The 18,677-nt window shown below is 43.4% G+C and overlaps 2 protein-coding genes and 1 non-coding gene across 3 annotated transcripts; all 3 read right to left on the bottom strand.

Moving 5' to 3' along the window:
• Positions 1-8,721: 8,721 nt before the first annotated feature.
• Positions 8,722-13,254, bottom strand: Spmap1 (sperm microtubule associated protein 1). The gene is made up of 3 exons (XM_034504234.2): positions 11,476-13,254; positions 9,651-9,750; positions 8,722-8,948 (listed from the first exon to the last, which is right to left on the bottom strand). The coding sequence occupies exons 1-3, from the start codon at positions 11,680-11,682 to the stop codon at positions 8,788-8,790; spliced, it is 468 nt and encodes a 155-aa protein (XP_034360125.1). The 5' UTR covers positions 11,683-13,254; the 3' UTR covers positions 8,722-8,787.
• A 144-nt stretch (positions 13,255-13,398) lies between these two features.
• Rpl23 (ribosomal protein L23) lies at positions 13,399-16,778 on the bottom strand. Its single transcript, XM_034504548.2, has 5 exons — positions 16,660-16,778; positions 16,148-16,231; positions 15,673-15,801; positions 13,611-13,724; positions 13,399-13,520 (listed from the first exon to the last, which is right to left on the bottom strand). The coding sequence occupies exons 1-5, from the start codon at positions 16,670-16,672 to the stop codon at positions 13,438-13,440; spliced, it is 423 nt and encodes a 140-aa protein (XP_034360439.1). The 5' UTR covers positions 16,673-16,778; the 3' UTR covers positions 13,399-13,437.
• On the bottom strand, positions 15,982-16,117 carry LOC117712154 (small nucleolar RNA SNORA21). The gene has a single exon (XR_004607223.1). It is a non-coding gene; the product is annotated as a small nucleolar RNA SNORA21 (small nucleolar RNA).
• Positions 16,779-18,677: the final 1,899 nt, after the last annotated feature.

The raw sequence follows: 18,677 nt of genomic DNA, 5'->3' as shown, positions 1-18,677 counted from the left end.
TCATTTTACTGTAGTTCTCTTCCTTGTCCACTTATGGTGAGTCACTATGGACTGGTTCCACCCACACAAATGCCCCGGGGAGCTCTGTGTTCTCAAGCCTCACCTTTGTATACACTGTCTGCTTTGGCTTTTCTGTTGGTCACCAAGAAACAGGGTGGGGACATGAAAACATGACAACTGGTTGAAAAGAAAGTTGACATCGTGAACAGAGAATCCTGTGATGTGGGCTAATATGTACCCTGGAAGGTCATCTTGTGCCCCCTGCCCTCCAATTAATTGTGGGTAAAAGAGACGGATACCGTCCACTTTTTTTTTATTTGTTTTTGTTTGGGGCCTTTTTTGTTGTTTGGTTTTGGACTAAAAATTGACTTAAAGCCTCAAACATGCCAGCTAAGCTTTCTTACCACCACCACCTATCTATAATCCTGTGTCCTTTGCCTTTTTTTAAAAAAATTTTAGACAATGTCTCTCTATGTCTAGCCATGAACATGGGATCCTTTCTGCTTCAGCCTCAGATAGCTGGAATTATAGACCCAAACTCCCAGACACATTTAAAATGTCAGTTTTTTTTTTTTTTTTTTTTGGTTTTTTTTTTTTTTTTTTTTTAGATAGGGGATGACATCACATCAGGGAAATCCTATTCTTTTTGAGATGTGATACAGGGTCGTTGTACAGTCTTGGCTGACTTGGAACTCGCTGTGTAACCTAGGCTGGCTTCACGCTTTTGGAGGTCTTCCTGTTTCTACCTCCTTACAAGTATGTGTCATCATGCCCCTCGAGGACCTTCTTCCTATGCCTACTGTTTTTTTTTTTTTCTTTTTGTCTGTTTTAAATTATATTTTAATTGGGTTTGAGGATGTATATGGGCATACACATGTCACAGAGTGCGTGCAGGAGTCAGAAGGCAATTTGTGTAGTCAGTACCCTCCTACCCTCTGAGTCCTGGGAATATAACTCAGATTGTCATACATAGTTCTGAAAGATAGAAAAATCATAAGTTGATCCCCTGAACCCTACTTTTAAAGCAAAGACATAAAAACCTGTAAGTCAAACACTGTGTTGCCTCAGTCCCAGGAAATTAGCTGACCATTTGAACAGATGGCCCTAACTAAACAAATCTTAAGATTCATGGTGTCAGGATGCTATGGGCCCGAGATTAGCTTGGCCGGGCTTTGAACTAACAGCCCTGAGACAGTTGGTGCCAGGATGCTAAAAGTTTGAGATAAGCCTGACCCCCTTGAACTGGAGCTCATGATATATAGTGTGAAACTACTTCGAAATAGCCAATTATAAAGTGACACACCATGCATCTTAGGAATTTGAGATCAAATGTATCCATGACCTAGTGACCTGTTCTCCCTCCTTCCCCCTTCCCTAACTCCACTCTCAGCCTTCCCTCTTCCCTAACTCCACCCCCACCTGGTTTGTAGATGCCCCCTTAAAAGCTGTAAACTTCTTTTGTTCTGCTGCTGAATTCCGCTGCCCCTGCGCGGGCTTGAAGGAAAGACAGCCCTGGCTAGCCAGTAAACCTCTTGCAATTTGCATCAAGTTGTGTTTCTCGTGAGTGATTTGGGGTGCGTCTGCAGTTCTCCACGGATTGGTGAGGTCCTTTTCATTTGGGTTTTACATTTTGGTTCCCTGACCGGGAAACAGCAGCCACCCCCACACTCCCAGAAACAACCTTGGAGGTAAGGGGATCCCCAGTGTGAGTGAGTGAGTGCATGAGCCGGCCGGCGAGTCCATTGTCTGTTTGAGGTGTGTTTAAAATAATCTGTATTCGGTCCGAAATAATCTGTACTCGGTTTGGAGTATTCTGTAAAGCACCGGCAAGTCAGTTGTCGGGTCTGATTCTGTATCTGTACCTGTATTCTGTATTTGGGAAAGCGCTTTTTGGTTTTGCAGCTGCTTCACTGGTCGTAATGACTGGGAAGCTGTAGTCGGCAGACGTGCTTGGATGGCTACAAGCTGCCAACCCTGGAGACGTCCGGGGGGGGTTAAGGAGGGCCAGAGGTGTCTGGTGAAAGCCTCCTATCTGAGGAAAGAGGATTGCGGTCTCCTTCTGAGAGGGGAGTCTTGCAACCCCCTTCCATCTGAGTCGGTTGTGTGGTTGGGGAGCACTCGGTGTAGCCAGTGTGTTTCAGGTTGTTTGGTTTCTGCTTGCTGTTTTTGTGTTTTGTCCTTGTTGTGCACGTGATGAGGAGACTCTTGACTGCTGGAAGAAGTTAGAGAGACTTGAGGGGCTGCAGGGCTTTACTCTGCAATATTTGGTGAAAGGAACAGAAAGTGAGAGAGAGAGAGAGAGAGAGAGAGAGAGAGAGAGAGAGAGAGAGAGAGAGAGAGAGAGAGCTAAAACAGTGTGCTCTCAGGCGTGTTAACAAAAGAAAAGGCTATTTCAGAGCCCTTCTGGGAGCAGGAGCAAATTAGGAGGTTTCTCTCTGGCTCCTACTGAAGAGAATTCTTAGTTATGCTTTCTCTATCTACTGTGTGTCCTTGGCGCGCCAAATCTGTCCACGTGTCTGTCTTTGTTTCGTCGGAATGAATAAATGTTCTATGTTTCATGTTTTAAAACAAAAAGGTTAAAACTTCTGGCTTGATTTAACTTAAAACTCTCTTAAAGGATAATCTTAATTTACACAATAGAAGCTGATAAATAAATTACCTTGCTCTGGGGCTGGAAATAAGGCACACCAGAAAGAACCCTGGCAGGTATGATTATTTGCATAAGCTGCTCTTGGAGGGGGCCAACAAGTTTTTTACTTCTATGGTAAAAAAATTGATGGCTGTTTTCCTAGGAAAATTTTTTGTGACCGTGTTTATTAGCTTATTAGGCTCAACAAATGACAAGGTGCTTTCTTTTGAAATTACAGCTAGAAAAAGTAAGAAAGATTTGTTTGGATGAAATATATAAAATGTACATCTACTTCACTTTTGTTTCTGACTGGTTTTAAAGTACTAAATGTTCTATGTGTCTTGGTTATATGTTATTAACCTATAAGTTAGTTATTAGATATGATTAAAAATTACAACTTTTGGTAACAAAAAGCTAGATTAAAATTGGTAACTCAGGGTTAAAGTCATTCAGAGATCAGATATATAAAGATAAGATTTAAAAACAATGTCTCTTTAGTGAGATATTAAAAGCTGCACTATCATACATTCAGATATAAAAACTGGCAGCCGAACTATGTAAGATAAAAGTAATGTACTTGCTGTTAATTAAAAAAAAAAATAGATTGTTTACATTGTTAAAAATTGGTTTTGTTTCCCAAAGTTATGGTTATACTCTAATATTGCAAAAGAAACTTAAAAATATAAATTGCCAGTATTCCATTGAATTTTTGACTCACCCATGTTTATGGTTGAGAAGAGGATCGAACAGGTGGAGATGATTGCAAAAGTAATAAGAAATAAAAACAGCTGTGGCACAGTACAGGCCTGCTGCCAACTTTATTTGATACAGTGACGGAGGCAAATTTAGCCTCACCAAGATTGAAAAGGAGATATTATTAGAAAGTTTTGCCTCAAGAAATGGTTAATAGCTCTCTGAAAGGAGTTTCAATGCAAGTCTTTGTTCTCATAAAACGAGCTTTAAAATTTTGGGGAGTGCTTGTTGCTCCAGAAAACATTCAAAAGCAATATCTTTTCAATACTTGAGACACCAGTTATATTCCTAAACGAATTGTGGCACAGAAAATTCAAAAAAAAAAAGAAAAGATAGTTTACTTACTTTAAATGATTTCAGAAGCTTCTAGGAGATGCTAATTAGATAACAGCTCACCTTAGGCTCACCAGAGGAGGACTTAAGCCTCTGTTTGATGTTCTCAAGGGAGATGCAAATCTTAATTCCCCTTGACAATTAACTGATGAAGGAGAAATAGCTTTGCAGAAAGTAGAGGAAGCTGTTAGTTATCAATAGATACATTATACAGACTGGTCAATTGTTGGCTGTTTCACAACAGTTCTTTGGGAAAAGGGACCATTAATATAGATTCATATTTCTTTATCTCCAAAGAAAGTTTTAACACCCTGTTTTAAAGCTGTTGCTGTGTTAATACAGACTTGTAGGTCAGGGTTACAAAAGTATTTTGAGAAGAACTTAATGAACTGTTCCTTATTCCAAAGAGCAATTAAATTGGTTATTAAAGAATACTGATATTTGGCCTATCATATGACCAACTTTCTAGACAAATTTTGTAATCATTATCCAAAAGACAAGTTGTTACAATTTTTCTATACATGCTTTTATATTTCTTATAAATTTACACATGCAGCCTATAGTGTATATACTCTATTTACAAACGGCTCATCTAATGGGAAGACAGTATATGTAATTGGATCCTCTTCAGTTTCCCCCTGCTTCAGCACAAATAATTAAGTTACGTGCTGTAGCCACTGTTTGAAATGCTGAGGAATGAAGCTTTCAATTCCTATACTCGTAGCCAGTAATATAGCTCATGGTTTATAATTGCTTGAAATTGTTCCGTATTTAGATATTGCTAATTCTCAAATTTTACAAATACAGTTTAATTTAAGAAACATGTACTTTTCCTTAATTTTATAAGACATTTGAAAGCTCATGCTGGATTGCCTGGATCCCAGGAAAATGTCACAACAGATTTATATACTAGGCAGATTATAGACATTCTTCCTTCTTCTTGTTAGTTCTTCTTGAGACAGTGGAGGGGGAAGAGCCTTGGCAGGGGTTAGGACCTTGTTTTAGGAGATATTTAAAGTTGCTAAATAAAAAAGTTTACTTGTCTAAGTTACTATACCACTGTGGCTGGCCTGCTTTCTCTGATCCTCTGAAGCCAGAAAGTGCAATTTCTTCAATTTAACACATCCTGAAAACAGCCAAGGATTAAATAAACAGCCTTTGTTCTATCTCATCAGGAACTGCTGGGTTCTAACTATGCCTGCTAGTCTCAGGTTGCAGAAAGAAAAGACATTTAGAAGAAGTTGTTGTAGAGTTTATTACTAAGTGTGAAAAGTTTCCTAGGAAAGCTGTTTAGGGAGAGAAGTGGAAAGATCCTAAGTGGAGAAAAGGAAAACATATACCGTAAGTGGAGATAGGTGAAAAATTCTATCCTATCTCTCCATTGTATCTGCCTGTCATCTCTTTGTCCTCAGTGCTTGTATATCTTTCAGAATACATAATCACACGTGACAGGGTTCATCACAGGCTCACACCTTGGGTCAAATCATGGGATGAGGTGGAAGTTTGCAACAGAGAATGTTTACATGCACGTCCATTGGGAGTGATTGTCTGGCTGGACATCCATTGCCTAATAACAGTCCAGTTACAGAAGAGCTTAATCATCATTGATATAATTTTAGAAATTCTTATAGGATCATCATTAGAACTAAGAAGCCATCTATTTGTCTATATAGCATCACCACAAGATATTATATCTTCATGGATCTGCAGAGATCTGCTCCAAAGGTGCTGTTGCTTGGTTATTGTTACACATGTTTAATTATAATGGCTTGAGACAGTAACTTGATATTTCTAGAGAGTATATAAGTCAAATTACAAAAACTTGTTCTCAGTGACCTCAATTTTTTTTTTCATAATGGTGTTAATACTTGAGAACCTATGCCTAATCAATTATGACAAGTGGATGTTACTCATTTCTGATTTTAGAAAATTAACATGTACATGTGACTTGACACCTTTTCAGGCTTTCTAGTTACAACTGCTTTAACAGGAAAAACAACTAAAAATGTAATTAGTTATTGCCTACATTATCTTTCTATGCTTGGTATTCCATATCAGATTAAGATAGATGGAAACTGGCTATTGTAGTCAGACATTTGAGATGTTTTGTTGACAATCTAATATTACCCATATTACTGGAATTCCTTATAATCCTCAAATACAAGGTATTGTGAAACAGATACTATGGAACTTTAAAATAATACCTTCATAACTATCTGAGAGTGGGAGGAGCGGCTACTAGTGCTTTTGCCCTGGTTCTTACAAGGAACACTGAAACATCAACTTTTGAAAAACCAAAAGAGGAGTAGTTATACACCCTGAAGGGGTTCCCTAGGGATATTCTTTATCATGCCTTGTGTGTTCTCAATTTTCCAAATCTGGTTGCACATGGCAAATCTGCTGCTGAATGCCTTTGGCACCCCGAGACCAATAAAAACTATGTAACAGTTATGTGGAAGGACCTTCTTACCTTTAAATGGAATGACTCAGACCCAGTTCTCATATGGGACTGAGGATTGATATGTCTGTTTGATACCAAAGAAGCACAACTATAGATGGCTGCCAGAAAAATTAGTGAAACAAATAGATACTTCCACAAAGCCAGACCTAACTATAGATAAGATAAATAACAATTGACATCCAGGGAAGAGAGATCTCCCTGAGAATTCCCTTCTTTTTCCTTTCCAGATAAAATAAGGCCACCCGTGATATCTGCTGTTGGAAGTTCTAATTCTGATGCCAGCTTCAGGACTTCTACCACTCAGAACTTCGAGGGGCCATTGACAAGGACATCGAGCAGCTAGAGATTGACATCACTAATCTGAAAAAATGCTTTGTTTTGCTGTCTGAAGTGGTTCCCCCCCCCCACACACACACACAGAGGGCTAGATCTGGCCTTCCTTCAGCAAGGGACTATGTTCTGTCCTCAAGGAGGATTGCTGTTTTTATACTGACCATACTGGGGTAGTTAGAGATAATATAGCTAAGATCAGAGAGAGATCAAAATGACAAAAGAAATAGTGAGAATGAGTGGGAGGGTGGCTTAAAAAACTGGTTCTCCGCCTCTCCTTGGCTTACCAGCCTTCTCCCTTCCATCCTGGGCTCTGTAGTCGTCTCCTTCTCCTTTTGACTTTCAGCCCTTGGGCCTGTAACAGACTCACTGGCCTTGTAAAACAACAAATTGACTCCTTGGCATCTAAACCTCTACAAGTATATTATTATAGACTTGATCTGGCTGATAGAGACTTGGCTGAGACTTTCGTTGACCTATCTCCTTTAAGAACTGCATAGAACTCAGATCTATGCACGCTGGTTCACATGACATAAACACAGCGTGGGTACCTGCAAGGGGTGTGTGACGAAGTACTGCAGGGGGAGGACCCAAATTGTCCACATCTGAGTCCCCCGTGAAGCAAACCTGATTGCATAGAGGTTGGTGTTAATTTCTTGTGTCTCAAAGCTGCTGACTAGGACCCTCAATATCCTATGAAGCCCATGAGACATTTAACCCTCTCCTCCCCCAAAAGACACTATTTCTAATGATAATGGGAGGATCAGGTCAATCTTCCCCCCTCTGGTTAATGCCCGCTCATGTATCAATGAGATTTACAAATGTCTGCTTTCTCAGACCAGTCTCCTTAAAATTGTTTAAAAAAGAGATGCTGGGAGCCAAGACTTCCTTCTTCCTGAGAACTAATGTCAGCCTGAGTTAAAAGGACCTTATCAGCTACCCTGCCTGAGAAAAAATTAGCAACTTGAGCCTAACAAATGTTTTATTGCCCTCTTGCTCCAGAAAGTGGTTTGGGCTAAGAAAATGATGATTGCTAAGGATTTAAAAGCTGACATTGCCAATCCCCACTGGTATCCTCCCAGATGGGGCCCCTCCTTGTTCTCCTCCTATTACTCCCTCTAGGACCCTGCTTCCTAGATCAATCTGTAGCTTTTCTCAGAGAAAGGGTGAACACAGTACAAATATTGATACTCAGACAACAATATCAGTCTATACGTCACCGGGGCTTGCAGATGAATCTAGTGATACTACGAATTAAGATTCTAAGATTAGAAACTTACATAAAAGAAAAAAAATTGGGGAATGAAAGATAGAAAAATCATAAGTTGATCCCCTGAACCCTACTTTTAAAGCAAAGACATAAAAACCTGTAAGTCAAACACTGTGTTGCCTCAGTCCCAGGAAATTAGCTGACCATTTGAACAGATGGCCCTAACTAAACAAATCTTAAGATTCATGGTGTCAGGATGCTATGGGCCCGAGATTAGCTTGGCCGGGCTTTGAACTAACAGCCCTGAGACAGTTGGTGCCAGGATGCTAAAAGTTTGAGATAAGCCTGACCCCCTTGAACTGGAGCTCATGATATATAGTGTGAAACTACTTCGAAATAGCCAATTATAAAGTGACACACCATGCATCTTAGGAATTTGAGATCAAATGTATCCATGACCTAGTGACCTGTTCTCCCTCCTTCCCCCTTCCCTAACTCCACTCTCAGCCTTCCCTCTTCCCTAACTCCACCCCCACCTGGTTTGTAGATGCCCCCTTAAAAGCTGTAAACTTCTTTTGTTCTGCTGCTGAATTCCGCTGCCCCTGCGCGGGCTTGAAGGAAAGACAGCCCTGGCTAGCCAGTAAACCTCTTGCAATTTGCATCAAGTTGTGTTTCTCGTGAGTGATTTGGGGTGCGTCTGCAGTTCTCCACGGATTGGTGAGGTCCTTTTCATTTGGGTTTTACAGTTCCCTGTTCTTGATGTCAACAGTGACCAGCTTCTGACCTAGCCTAGAAGCCTACTGATGCTTGGTGAAGCGCTATGTTGAGAGCTGACTTTGTTGAGTGCCAGCTAACAAGGGAGCTCATTGGCAAAATTCTGGAAACAGAAGCTTCCTTGATCTTCTCCCCCCCAGAGATGCAGAGAAACCAACTTGTTCCCTCCTCCCACCTCAGGAAAGAATGACCACACCGGGAGACACAAATGCAATGTTTAAAAATATAGAATATCATTGACAGTCCATCGAAACATCTGTCTTGAAGATTCAGGCCAAGGCCTGGGACGCAGTGTCTTCAGAAAATGGGAAATGGCGTGACTTCTCCGAACACTGATGTGTGCTGGCGGAGGGCTGGAGTGTTCCGGCGGTAGCCAAATCGACCATTTAAGCCCGTGGTGATGGCCTTCGGATTGGCATTGTAGTAGTCATGACCACTGACCTGCTGGAGGGAATGCCCTTTGGGGAGAGGAGAGAGGCTGAGTCTACTGGCACTGTCCTCTTACCTTCTCCATTTAAACCCAGTGAGTCAGTGCATCTCCCATCACTACAGCAGGACCCTGAACCCCTTGAAAGAAACCAAGGGCAGCAAGGTTCAGGAGACAGAGATGTCCTAGAAATCAAACCCTACCCCATGTGAATCTACAAGAGAACCACAAGTCATCTGTACTGGATCTGGACTTGACTCCCAGGGCATGTAAGGATTTACCCTTGTCGCTATCCTATCTGGAGAGAATAGATAATGTGATTACTTGGTGCAAAGGGCTTCATGGTAATCGTGTGTCCAAAAGGCGGTGGAGTTGGATGGAAGGAAGATCGTCCCCACCAGGAAAAGTCAACCTTCCTTTTCCATGGCTGCTAAACTAAGCCTGGTCAGGGAGCCAGAGTATCTGTAGAGAAGGACACTACACACACACACACACACACACACACACACCAGGCTTCAGAGTGGACAGAGGTAAAGCCCCAGCAAATCAGTTTAAAATCATGCCTAGCAGATGAACTGAAAATGAGGCTGAGTAGTACAAGACACACAGGAAGTGCTCAGACGTGAGGAGTAAGTACGCTAACTGCTATTGGTCACCTATGGCAGAATGCAGTCCTTGACCCCTTTTCCCCCAACCACACCTCTCTGCAGCCCCACAGTGAGGTGGCACTTGCCTGCTCCTGCCCAGTTTCTCCTATTAAGATATCTTTGTCCTTGACCAAAAATGTGGAAATAATCCACCATCCAGCCGTCCCTTCCAGTACCACCATGATCCTGAAAACGAAGGAAAGAAAAGATCGTCAGTTCTGATGTCCAGTGGAGTAACGGAAAGACAGGTTACACTAATGATGGGGACAGGAAGGTAAGGGCTCTGTTGCTACGAAGTCTGAAACCTAACTCCAGTACTGCCATTAGCAAGCTGTGTGATCATAGGCCAGTTACATAGCTCCTCTGTCCTCAGTTTTCCTCACTAGTCACCAACTGGGAAGCTGCCATGAGGTTTCCATAACTTACTTTATAAGTGACTTACTTTAGATAAAAGGCCTGCCACAGTAAAGGTTAAATACACATATTTTGTTGTTTTGTTATACATTGTCGGTTATTTTTCTCATGATGAGGGGCTCATGTAGCTCAAAGGAAGGCTTAAAACTGTTTAGTTGAGAGTGACCTTGAACTTCAGTCTCCTCTGCCTTCCCTCACCTCTCTCAAGTGCTTATACCACCTCACCCAGCTCAAATATCTTGTTCTCACATCTGTATTCAAATAACAATATGCAACATGGATGGTGATTTTGATGATTTAAAAAACCAAAAAAAGTCAGGTGCTGGTGCCCCAGGGCTTTAATTCCAGCACTCAGAGGGAGAGGCAGGCAGATTTCTGAGTTCTAGGCCAGTTTGATCTACAGAGTGAGTTCAGGAATACCAGGGGTGCACAGAGAAACCCTGTCTCATAAAACCAAAGTGAGAGAGAGAGAGAGAGAGAGAGAGAGAGAGAGAGAGAGAGAGAGAGAAAGAAAGGAAGAAAAAAGACAGACAAATAAATAAAATTCAAGGTAGGTGTCATAAACCACTAATCTCGACGTTCAGGAAGCAGAGGAAAAAGGATTGCTTTGTGTTAGAGACTAAACCCTGAGGACAGCCAGGCAGTGGTAGCCTTTAATCCCAGTACTTGGGAGCAGAGGCAGGTGGATTTCTGAGTTCCAGGCCAGCCTGCTCTACAGAGTGAGTTCCAGGACAGCCAGGGCTACACAGAGAAACCCTGTCTCGGAAAAACAAAACAAACAAACAAACTCTGAGGACACAGCCAGACTGTGGCTCCAAAACAAAACAACAAAAATATTGACATTCTTTGACATACACATCTCTGCCTCCTGTTATCAAAGTGACAAGGAGACAGATTATGTGTGTCTATGCACAGCCTGAGAACTAAGATCCTGTGCAAGTCCGTACTGCTGAAGAAGAACGTCTGCAGAGACCGGGCAGTCGCTTCCCTTGGGCCCACAGGTGCAAGCCAGCCTTAACCCTGTGACTGTGACTGCAAAGGACAAGGCAACCCCCTTGTCTTACGCGCCAGGTCAAGACAATCCCCTTTGGTTCACAAAGCTCATTGGTAGTCTCTGCTGGTTTTGAAGATCCGCAGTGAGGTCACAGCTAAGCGACCCCTGTGACTTCACAAAGACAAAGAAACCTATTTGCCTGGAGAGACAGGCTTTGTACCCTAACCTTCCCTTGTGGAAACAAGAAATGAGACTGGAAATGGGTGGGGTTCTGGGTAGAGATGACTTGAGCTCGGCACCACCACTCTTCATTCACCCTGCTACTCCTCTCACTAATTCACCAAAATAGCCGCAGGGTCCGAGCCTCAGCGGTACCCAGAGCACTGCAGCACAAGGCCCAGAATTAGAGGGGTGCAAAACCTCAAAGTCCTGGGCCACCAGGGCCAAACCCCGGGAGCTGACTGCCTGAAGTTGCAGGTGCTCCGGGATGCTCCCACACATACCTGATCAGTTTTCCGCAAAATGGGCGGAACTACGTGGCTCCGGAAGTACCGACGAGTATGGTGGTCCAGTTGAGGATTATAAGGCGGAATGGCTGACCACAGCTTGGGCCTCGAGATGCTGTAGGCCTGGGCCATTGTGCTCACAGCCACCCCATCCAAAACAAAAGCTTTTTCGAGTCGCAGAGGACTGTCATAACAACGAGCCATCCTTACCACTGCAGCCTCTGAGTCCGAGGGCTTTCTGAGGTAGAGAGCCTTAAATGGGGACTTCACTGAGCATTGTTACGTCTGTCAATTACCTCCCTGAGACATAAACCCCATTGTTATTTCAGGGTCCCCACCACACCCATTGTATCGTGATGCTGGGTGAGATTTAACCCAAGGAAGGCTTTATGCACGTACAAAGTAGGAAAGCACTTTATATCAAACTGTACTACTACATCCTCGGTCTTTTGCTTACACACACACACACACACACACACACACACACACACACACACACACACACACACGTCTTAACATTTCATATTGTATATGTGAGTGCAGGTGTGCCCGAGTGAGAGCTGTGTGGTAACCGACCCAGTGGTAGTGGCAGCGGCCCACAAGAGCCAGGTGGATGTCTGTAGTTCCAAGACAGCCAGGGCTACACAAAGTCAAACCAAACCAACAAAAACTGGTGATGGAACAGTTCCTCTGCAAAACAGTGCAGTCCAACATCTCCAGCCTTTACGCTCAGGCTTTATTAAATTTCTTGGCTGACTTTCCCCAAAAAAGTGAATATCTAGACTTGACCCAATTCAGAGAATCTTCTTAGAATCCTAAGTTCAGCTAGGTAGCTAAGGTTTAGAAGGGTCTCTGTAAACCAGGTATGGTGGGGCTCACTTGTTATCTTGGTATTTGAAAAATGATGGCCTTGAATGCCACCCTCAACTACAATTTGAAATCAGCTTGATCTAGTTCAGATAGCCCCCTTCTCTACCCTTAATTGACCAAGTCTTGTTGCAGAACCGAAAACCAGAATTCAACTCTTCCAAAATCCCCGATTCCTCTAATACCACTTAGGAAACCATCTTAGGTAGTTCAGGCTAGCCCCCAAGTTTCTGATAGCTCCCACTGTTGCTATTATAGGCATTGTGCCGCACCTGGAACCAATTCTTTACTCAGCACTTTCACTTGGCTACTTTGTCCAGTAGGTCCTCAAACATGCACTGAATGCTGGCTTGCAGGAGCACAGCTAAGGACTTTTAGTTCATGTCTTCTATCCCAGCACAGGAGTCAGAAACCAGCCTCATCTAAAGATTTCCAGGACAGCCAGGGCTGTTAGAGAAACCCTGTCTTGAAAACTAAAGTACAAAGCCCGTTAGCTCACAGCCATCTGTGATGGGATCTGACCCACTCTTGTGGTATGTCTGAAGATAGCTACAGTGTGTTATGTGACTGAGTCAAACACATGCATGGAAGGTGATCTCTAGCTAGGCGACCAGACCTAAGTATCCACACTCCAGCTCATTTATTCCCAAGGCTGTTCTCAGTGAAGCACGCTCACATAGCCATTTTTATTATGAGGATGAACACACCACTCAATTCATCTTAGGAATCCAAAACACAAATTATTGTACAGACAAGTTTTTGCTTGCATGCTTGTCTGCATACCATGTGCCTGGGCCCAGGAGGGACCTGAAAGAGGGCCTTGATTTTTTTTTTAGTTGGAGTTATAGTCACCACATGGGCACCGAGACACTGAAACCTTATGTCCTTTTGAGAACAGCTAATGAATGATCTTTATCAACAGCCCCTGAAGATCATCCTTACTTAATCTGGAAGGTGAAGTTTTGCAAGGTCATGCCCAGAGCTGAAATTTAAGTTTCCTTCTGCAAAGCTGAAATTGGTAAAGGTGTCAAGAAGACCAGTTCTCAGAGCAAAGACTTTTTAATGAATATATTTTACAAATACACTGGAGAATCATGCAATGCTGCCTGCATTGGATGCAATCCTGGGCCACAAGTCTGCACACTCCTTTGCAACTGGACCTGTGATAGCAGAACCTGCAAGGAGAGAAGACAGGTCAGACAGGGTCCTTGACTGTGCTCCTAGTCTCCCAGCTGAGACATACAGTAATGGCTTAAACCTCGTACCTTTCATCTCGCCTTTATTGTTTACTATGACCCCTGCATTATCTTCAAAATACAGAAACACCCCGTCTTTTCTTCTGTATGACTTTCGTTGTCGAATTACCACTGCTGGATGTACTAAGGACAAAAAAGAAAAGGACAGCAGTTATTAACTAAGCAGAAAACCTCTCCACACAATGTTCACCCACCACGAGGTTTCCATCATCACTGGCAAGGATAACAATTAGTGCAAACATCCAACTCCCCTTAATTGGTTGTTTTTGTACAAAGGTAGAAATATGTTCCTTTCCAAGAATAATTTAAAAATATAATGTAGGCACCATTTATTTGCTTGTCACACCTACCCACATATCTACTGCCCAATTGACAGGGCTTGCCCTACAAATTACACATAATCTACAAATGTTAACTACAATGAATAAAATTGCATTTCCAAGTGTCAGATTCTACATATAGCACCTTGTTTGCCATCAAACACTCAAAGTCAAGCCACTACCATTGTCTGCCATGAATCACTCTACGTACACAGCATTGTCACTGTGCCTACTGACGAGGCAGCTCCACCTATAAAGTTCTAAGCTTTGACTTTGCCCAAGTTGTCCAATATTAAATCACCTCTGAAAAAAGTGACACTTGCATTTAAAAAGTATGCATCATTAAGGAACTACCCAGTACATTTTGTTTTAATGGATCAAAACAACTAAACAGCCATCACTACAGGGACTATTTAGAAAACTGTACAACCACTTAAAATGATTTCAACATCTACTAGCTGCTTAGAGTCACCACATGATAATGGCCCATTTATACAGGAAAAAACTCAAGACTAGATCACTTTGGGCCTTACTGAAGTCAGACAGGACACATAACATGAAAGTCTAAGAGATGGAAGCTGGGGTCTCACTAGTATCCACAAGAACTTCTGTTTTAGGGGCTGAGCAAGGCCTTGCACACTAGGCCAAATGGTGTAACATCTACTTACTCAGGCAAGCCTTGAACTTACCAACTCCCTGCCTTACAATCTCCAGAACATCTGGAGTTAAGTCTGGTACCACCTAGCCTGTTTAAACTACCTGTTTAAAGGTAGTTGAGAACCAGACTACAGACTACCTTTAAAGCCACATACAAGAAAAAAACTAACACCAACCAAGCCTGTTACTTGACACTAAGGATATCCCCACCACTGGAGACAACAGTACATGGAGCTGTTATCACACCACAAGGTAAGGGGGCCATGCTCTGCTCTTCTCTGACAGTTTCCTGAGCCACCAACCAGGCCCTGGAAGTGTTCTGAGAAGAGGACACGCCCTGGCAGATCCATCCCTGTCTAACCACATTAGGGTCATTAGGTTACATTAGGGTCAGTTTAGCCACAGTACAGCCATTCCCTCAAGTGGTGTTAAAGGGGAACAGTGAAAGATTTCCAACTAAATGCTGAGAGCACACTGGCACTTGTGAAAGGAAAGCGTTGCTATGACACACAACCCCATCTCTGGAAAAGAACAGTGCCTGACAGAACCCAGCACTTGGGAAGCTGAGGTGGGTAGGTCTAAGTTCAAGGCCAGCCAAGCCTACAGTGAGATCCCTCCATGAAAGAGTTCCACAGCCAGACCCCTCAAGGGAGAGGTTCTGAGGTCTGTACTTTTTAATTCATCTATCTGATGGGAACACACAGCAGAGTAGTTAATTAGCCAATAGTCTGCTCCCAGTGGCGTCCACCACAAGGGGAAACATGCCTCTGGTGATATGACGTGCTTGTTTTCAGTTGTTCAGACAATAACCCACACAAATATACCCACTTATCACTGCCAGCTGACTGATAGCTAGGGATACAGACAACTGGAGAGCTTTTCTAGTAGTCTTTTACTGAGTGGCAGACTAAAGAGCAGGACATCTGAAAAGACTAAGCCCAACCCTGAGACCCAAGTCAAGCCTGTCTCAGACAGCAGGCGCAGAGGTGGCCACCTCACAGCCTCTCAAATGTGTTATTTAGGGGCCTGGACAGCCACAGAATTAACATCCCATCTTCTAATACCTGGAGAACTTCAATCTTCTCCCTACTCACCCTTCTTTCTTAGTTCTGGTTTGCCTTTCTTAACTGTAGCCATCACCATGTCGCCCACACCAGCAGCAGGAAGTCTGTTCAGCCGCCCCTTGATTCCCTTCACAGAGATGATATACAAGTTTTTGGCTCCTATAGAAAATAACAAAAATTAATTTTGCAAGAGATAGAAGTATTGCCAATGCAGGGCGAGCCTGATTGTTACATACCAACTCCGTCTCAAAGCAGAAACAAACAAATAAGCAAAAACAAGTGTTTTCGTAAACGCCACCCAAGCCCCCACCCCCATGCACTCATCAGGCTTGCGAGCAGTCTTGTCACACCACCGATTGAAGTTAAACAACACAACACGTTGCCACTTCACCCAAAAGTGGTGTTTTCACTCTGCCCCTTCTTGACGGCTCAGTGGGTCACCAGCAAAAGGCCCACTGAGTGCTTTTAAAAGGGGATCGTCGCAGGACGCTGCCACAGGCCTCACCTGTGTTGTCAGCACAGTTGATCACAGCTCCTACCGGAAGCCCCAGGGAAATCCGGAATTTCGCTCCGGAGGACCCACCACGTCCTGCGGGGAGGAAAACACACAGGGTAAGGGGGAACCACAGTTCCAAACTATAACCCACTGCACAGCTTTACAGAGACTAGCCTTTCCCCGACCACCATCACAGAACCTGGCCGACTCCCACTACGTCCCCACTTCTACAAACGTTATCTATCCGGCAAGGCGGGGACCGCAGAGACCGCCCAAGCTGGTCCAAAGCAGGCCGACCCCACGGTCTCCGCTCCGGGCCATGCTCCGCTCCTACCAGCTCAACCGCAACTCTGCCGCCCTCCAATGTCGATGCTCTCCCTGGGCCTCTGCAGTGCCCCATCTTCTCCCTCTCCGGCCCGGGGACTGCAAACTATCATCGCCACCGGGGGCCGTCGCCAGGGAACGGGCCGTCCGTCCTGCGCGGCGGATGCCAGCGGATCCCCCAAGCCCAAAATGCTCACCTCGCTTCGACATCTTGACTGTCCGGAAAGAGTCGGAAAGGAAGTTAGTACAAGGGACACTGGGATATGAACTGGAGGCCCCGCCCACTCAGCCATGTGACCGGACCTCCTCAAGCCGGCCTCCCTCCCCTGGTCGCAGATATATGACGTAGAAGCCCTGCGCCTCTGGGTCAGCCCTGACTGTAAACTGCATTTAGAGTTATGGAGGCGCGAGCGATTTTGGGTCTTTTCCCAACGCCTCGAAAGTAATTGGCGATATAGACACATTGCCTTATGTCTTTTTTGATTTGCTTAACACCTTCTTTTGAGCTCTGTTGCCAAACCCTTCTCTGGATGACAGGAATTCAAAACTAATTCTTGCTGCGGGCGTAGTGGTACTCGCCGATAATCCCGGCATTTTGGGGCCTGAAGCAGGATTGCCGCGATTTCGACGTCACCTGAGCTACCTATGGGATCCTTTCTCAAAACAAACGAATACATAAGTAAAAATAAATTCTTCTATAAAGGGTTCCCAAAGAACAGACAGACATGGGGCAAGAGCAAGCTCAGAATGGTTTCATTTGTCTATGGAGCAATTAAGTGGAGTGGTACAGATGATTACGTGTGCTTGGTACCATAACATTCTCTTGTTATGAGAATTAACAATACTTTGTATTAGGGACATTCACACAGCCGGGCAGACAACCACTCAGTAGCTTATTATTAATTATTCTCTTTTTTTTCCCCATGAGACAAGGCGGTAATTATTCTCAAACTTATCCCCCAGCTATCAGTGAACGATTGTTGCTTCTTAAAGATGTATAATGTTTCATAAAGTTTAAATATAGTATAGTTTATGTTTGCTTATAGTATAATCAAGATGGGCATGTTTTAATTTGTTAATATTAGTTGTCCCCTTTACTACCTCAACCTCTCCCTAGTTTCCTAGCCTCTTACCCTCTGTTGAAACATTCATTCGGATTCCTGTTGAAAACCTACTTTTGGCCTGATTCTTTCCAGATTACATGAGGAGATAAAATAGAGCATTATTCTTGCCTTTACGAATTTTACACTGCCATGGTAGAGGTTGGAGGCAGATAATAGATACTAAATAATAGGAATAGTTGTGAGAGTTCCAGCATATAGTTTGTTAAATGAGACAAAGTATTATGAAGAAAGTACAGTAAGGTGTGGAGATTGCAATAGAAACATTGGTGCCTGATGGTTTGTCATCTCAACTATTCAGATGCTATCCCAAGTTCAAGGCCACCCTGAATGATGTAGAGACCCTATCTGAAAATACCAAGTAGGAAAAGGGGGTAGGGGTGTCTCTCAGCAGTGGAATACATGACTAACATATGCAAGTTTTTTGTTTTTTTGTTTTTTTTTTTTTTTGAGACAGGGTTTCTCTGTGTAGTTGGGGCTGTCCTGGAACTACCCCTGTAGACCAGGCTGGCCTCAAACTCAAACATTAACCTGCTCCTGCCTCTCAAGTGCTGGAATTGAAGTAGGCTGCTGTAGCCACTAACAGACAACATATACAAGATTTTAGGTCCAGTCCTCAATACTGGAAAAAAAAAGTGTGACATTTCATTTTGTTCTCTCTCTCTCTCTCTCTCTCTCTCTCTCTCTCTCTCTCTCTCTCTCTCTCTCTGTGTGTGTGTGTGTGTGTGTGTGTGTGTGTGTGTGTGAAATCATGGCTAGAAAAATGCCCCCATGAGTAAAGGTACTTGCTTTGTAAGCCAGACCACTGAATTTGATCCCCAAAACCCTTATAAAGGTTGAAGGACAGAACCAATTCCACAAAGTTGTCCTCTGACCCCACACATGGAATGGCACATGTGCCTACACACACATCATATATTCATATAAACAACAATGGTAAAATTTAAACAGTTGTGGCAGCACTTGGAAGGCAGAGAAAGGAGTGTTGTAGGGAGTTTGAATCCAGTTTGAGCTACGCTGCAATTCTCTGTGTAAAAAAAAAGAAGAAAAGAAAACAGGGGAGCAAACTAGAGACGTGACACAGTTCAGACATG

Source organism: Arvicanthis niloticus, chromosome 6 (genome assembly GCF_011762505.2).
Source record: "Arvicanthis niloticus isolate mArvNil1 chromosome 6, mArvNil1.pat.X, whole genome shotgun sequence".
Classification (NCBI taxonomy): domain Eukaryota; kingdom Metazoa; phylum Chordata; class Mammalia; order Rodentia; family Muridae; genus Arvicanthis; species Arvicanthis niloticus.
This window is presented reverse-complemented; position numbering and strand designations above follow the sequence as displayed.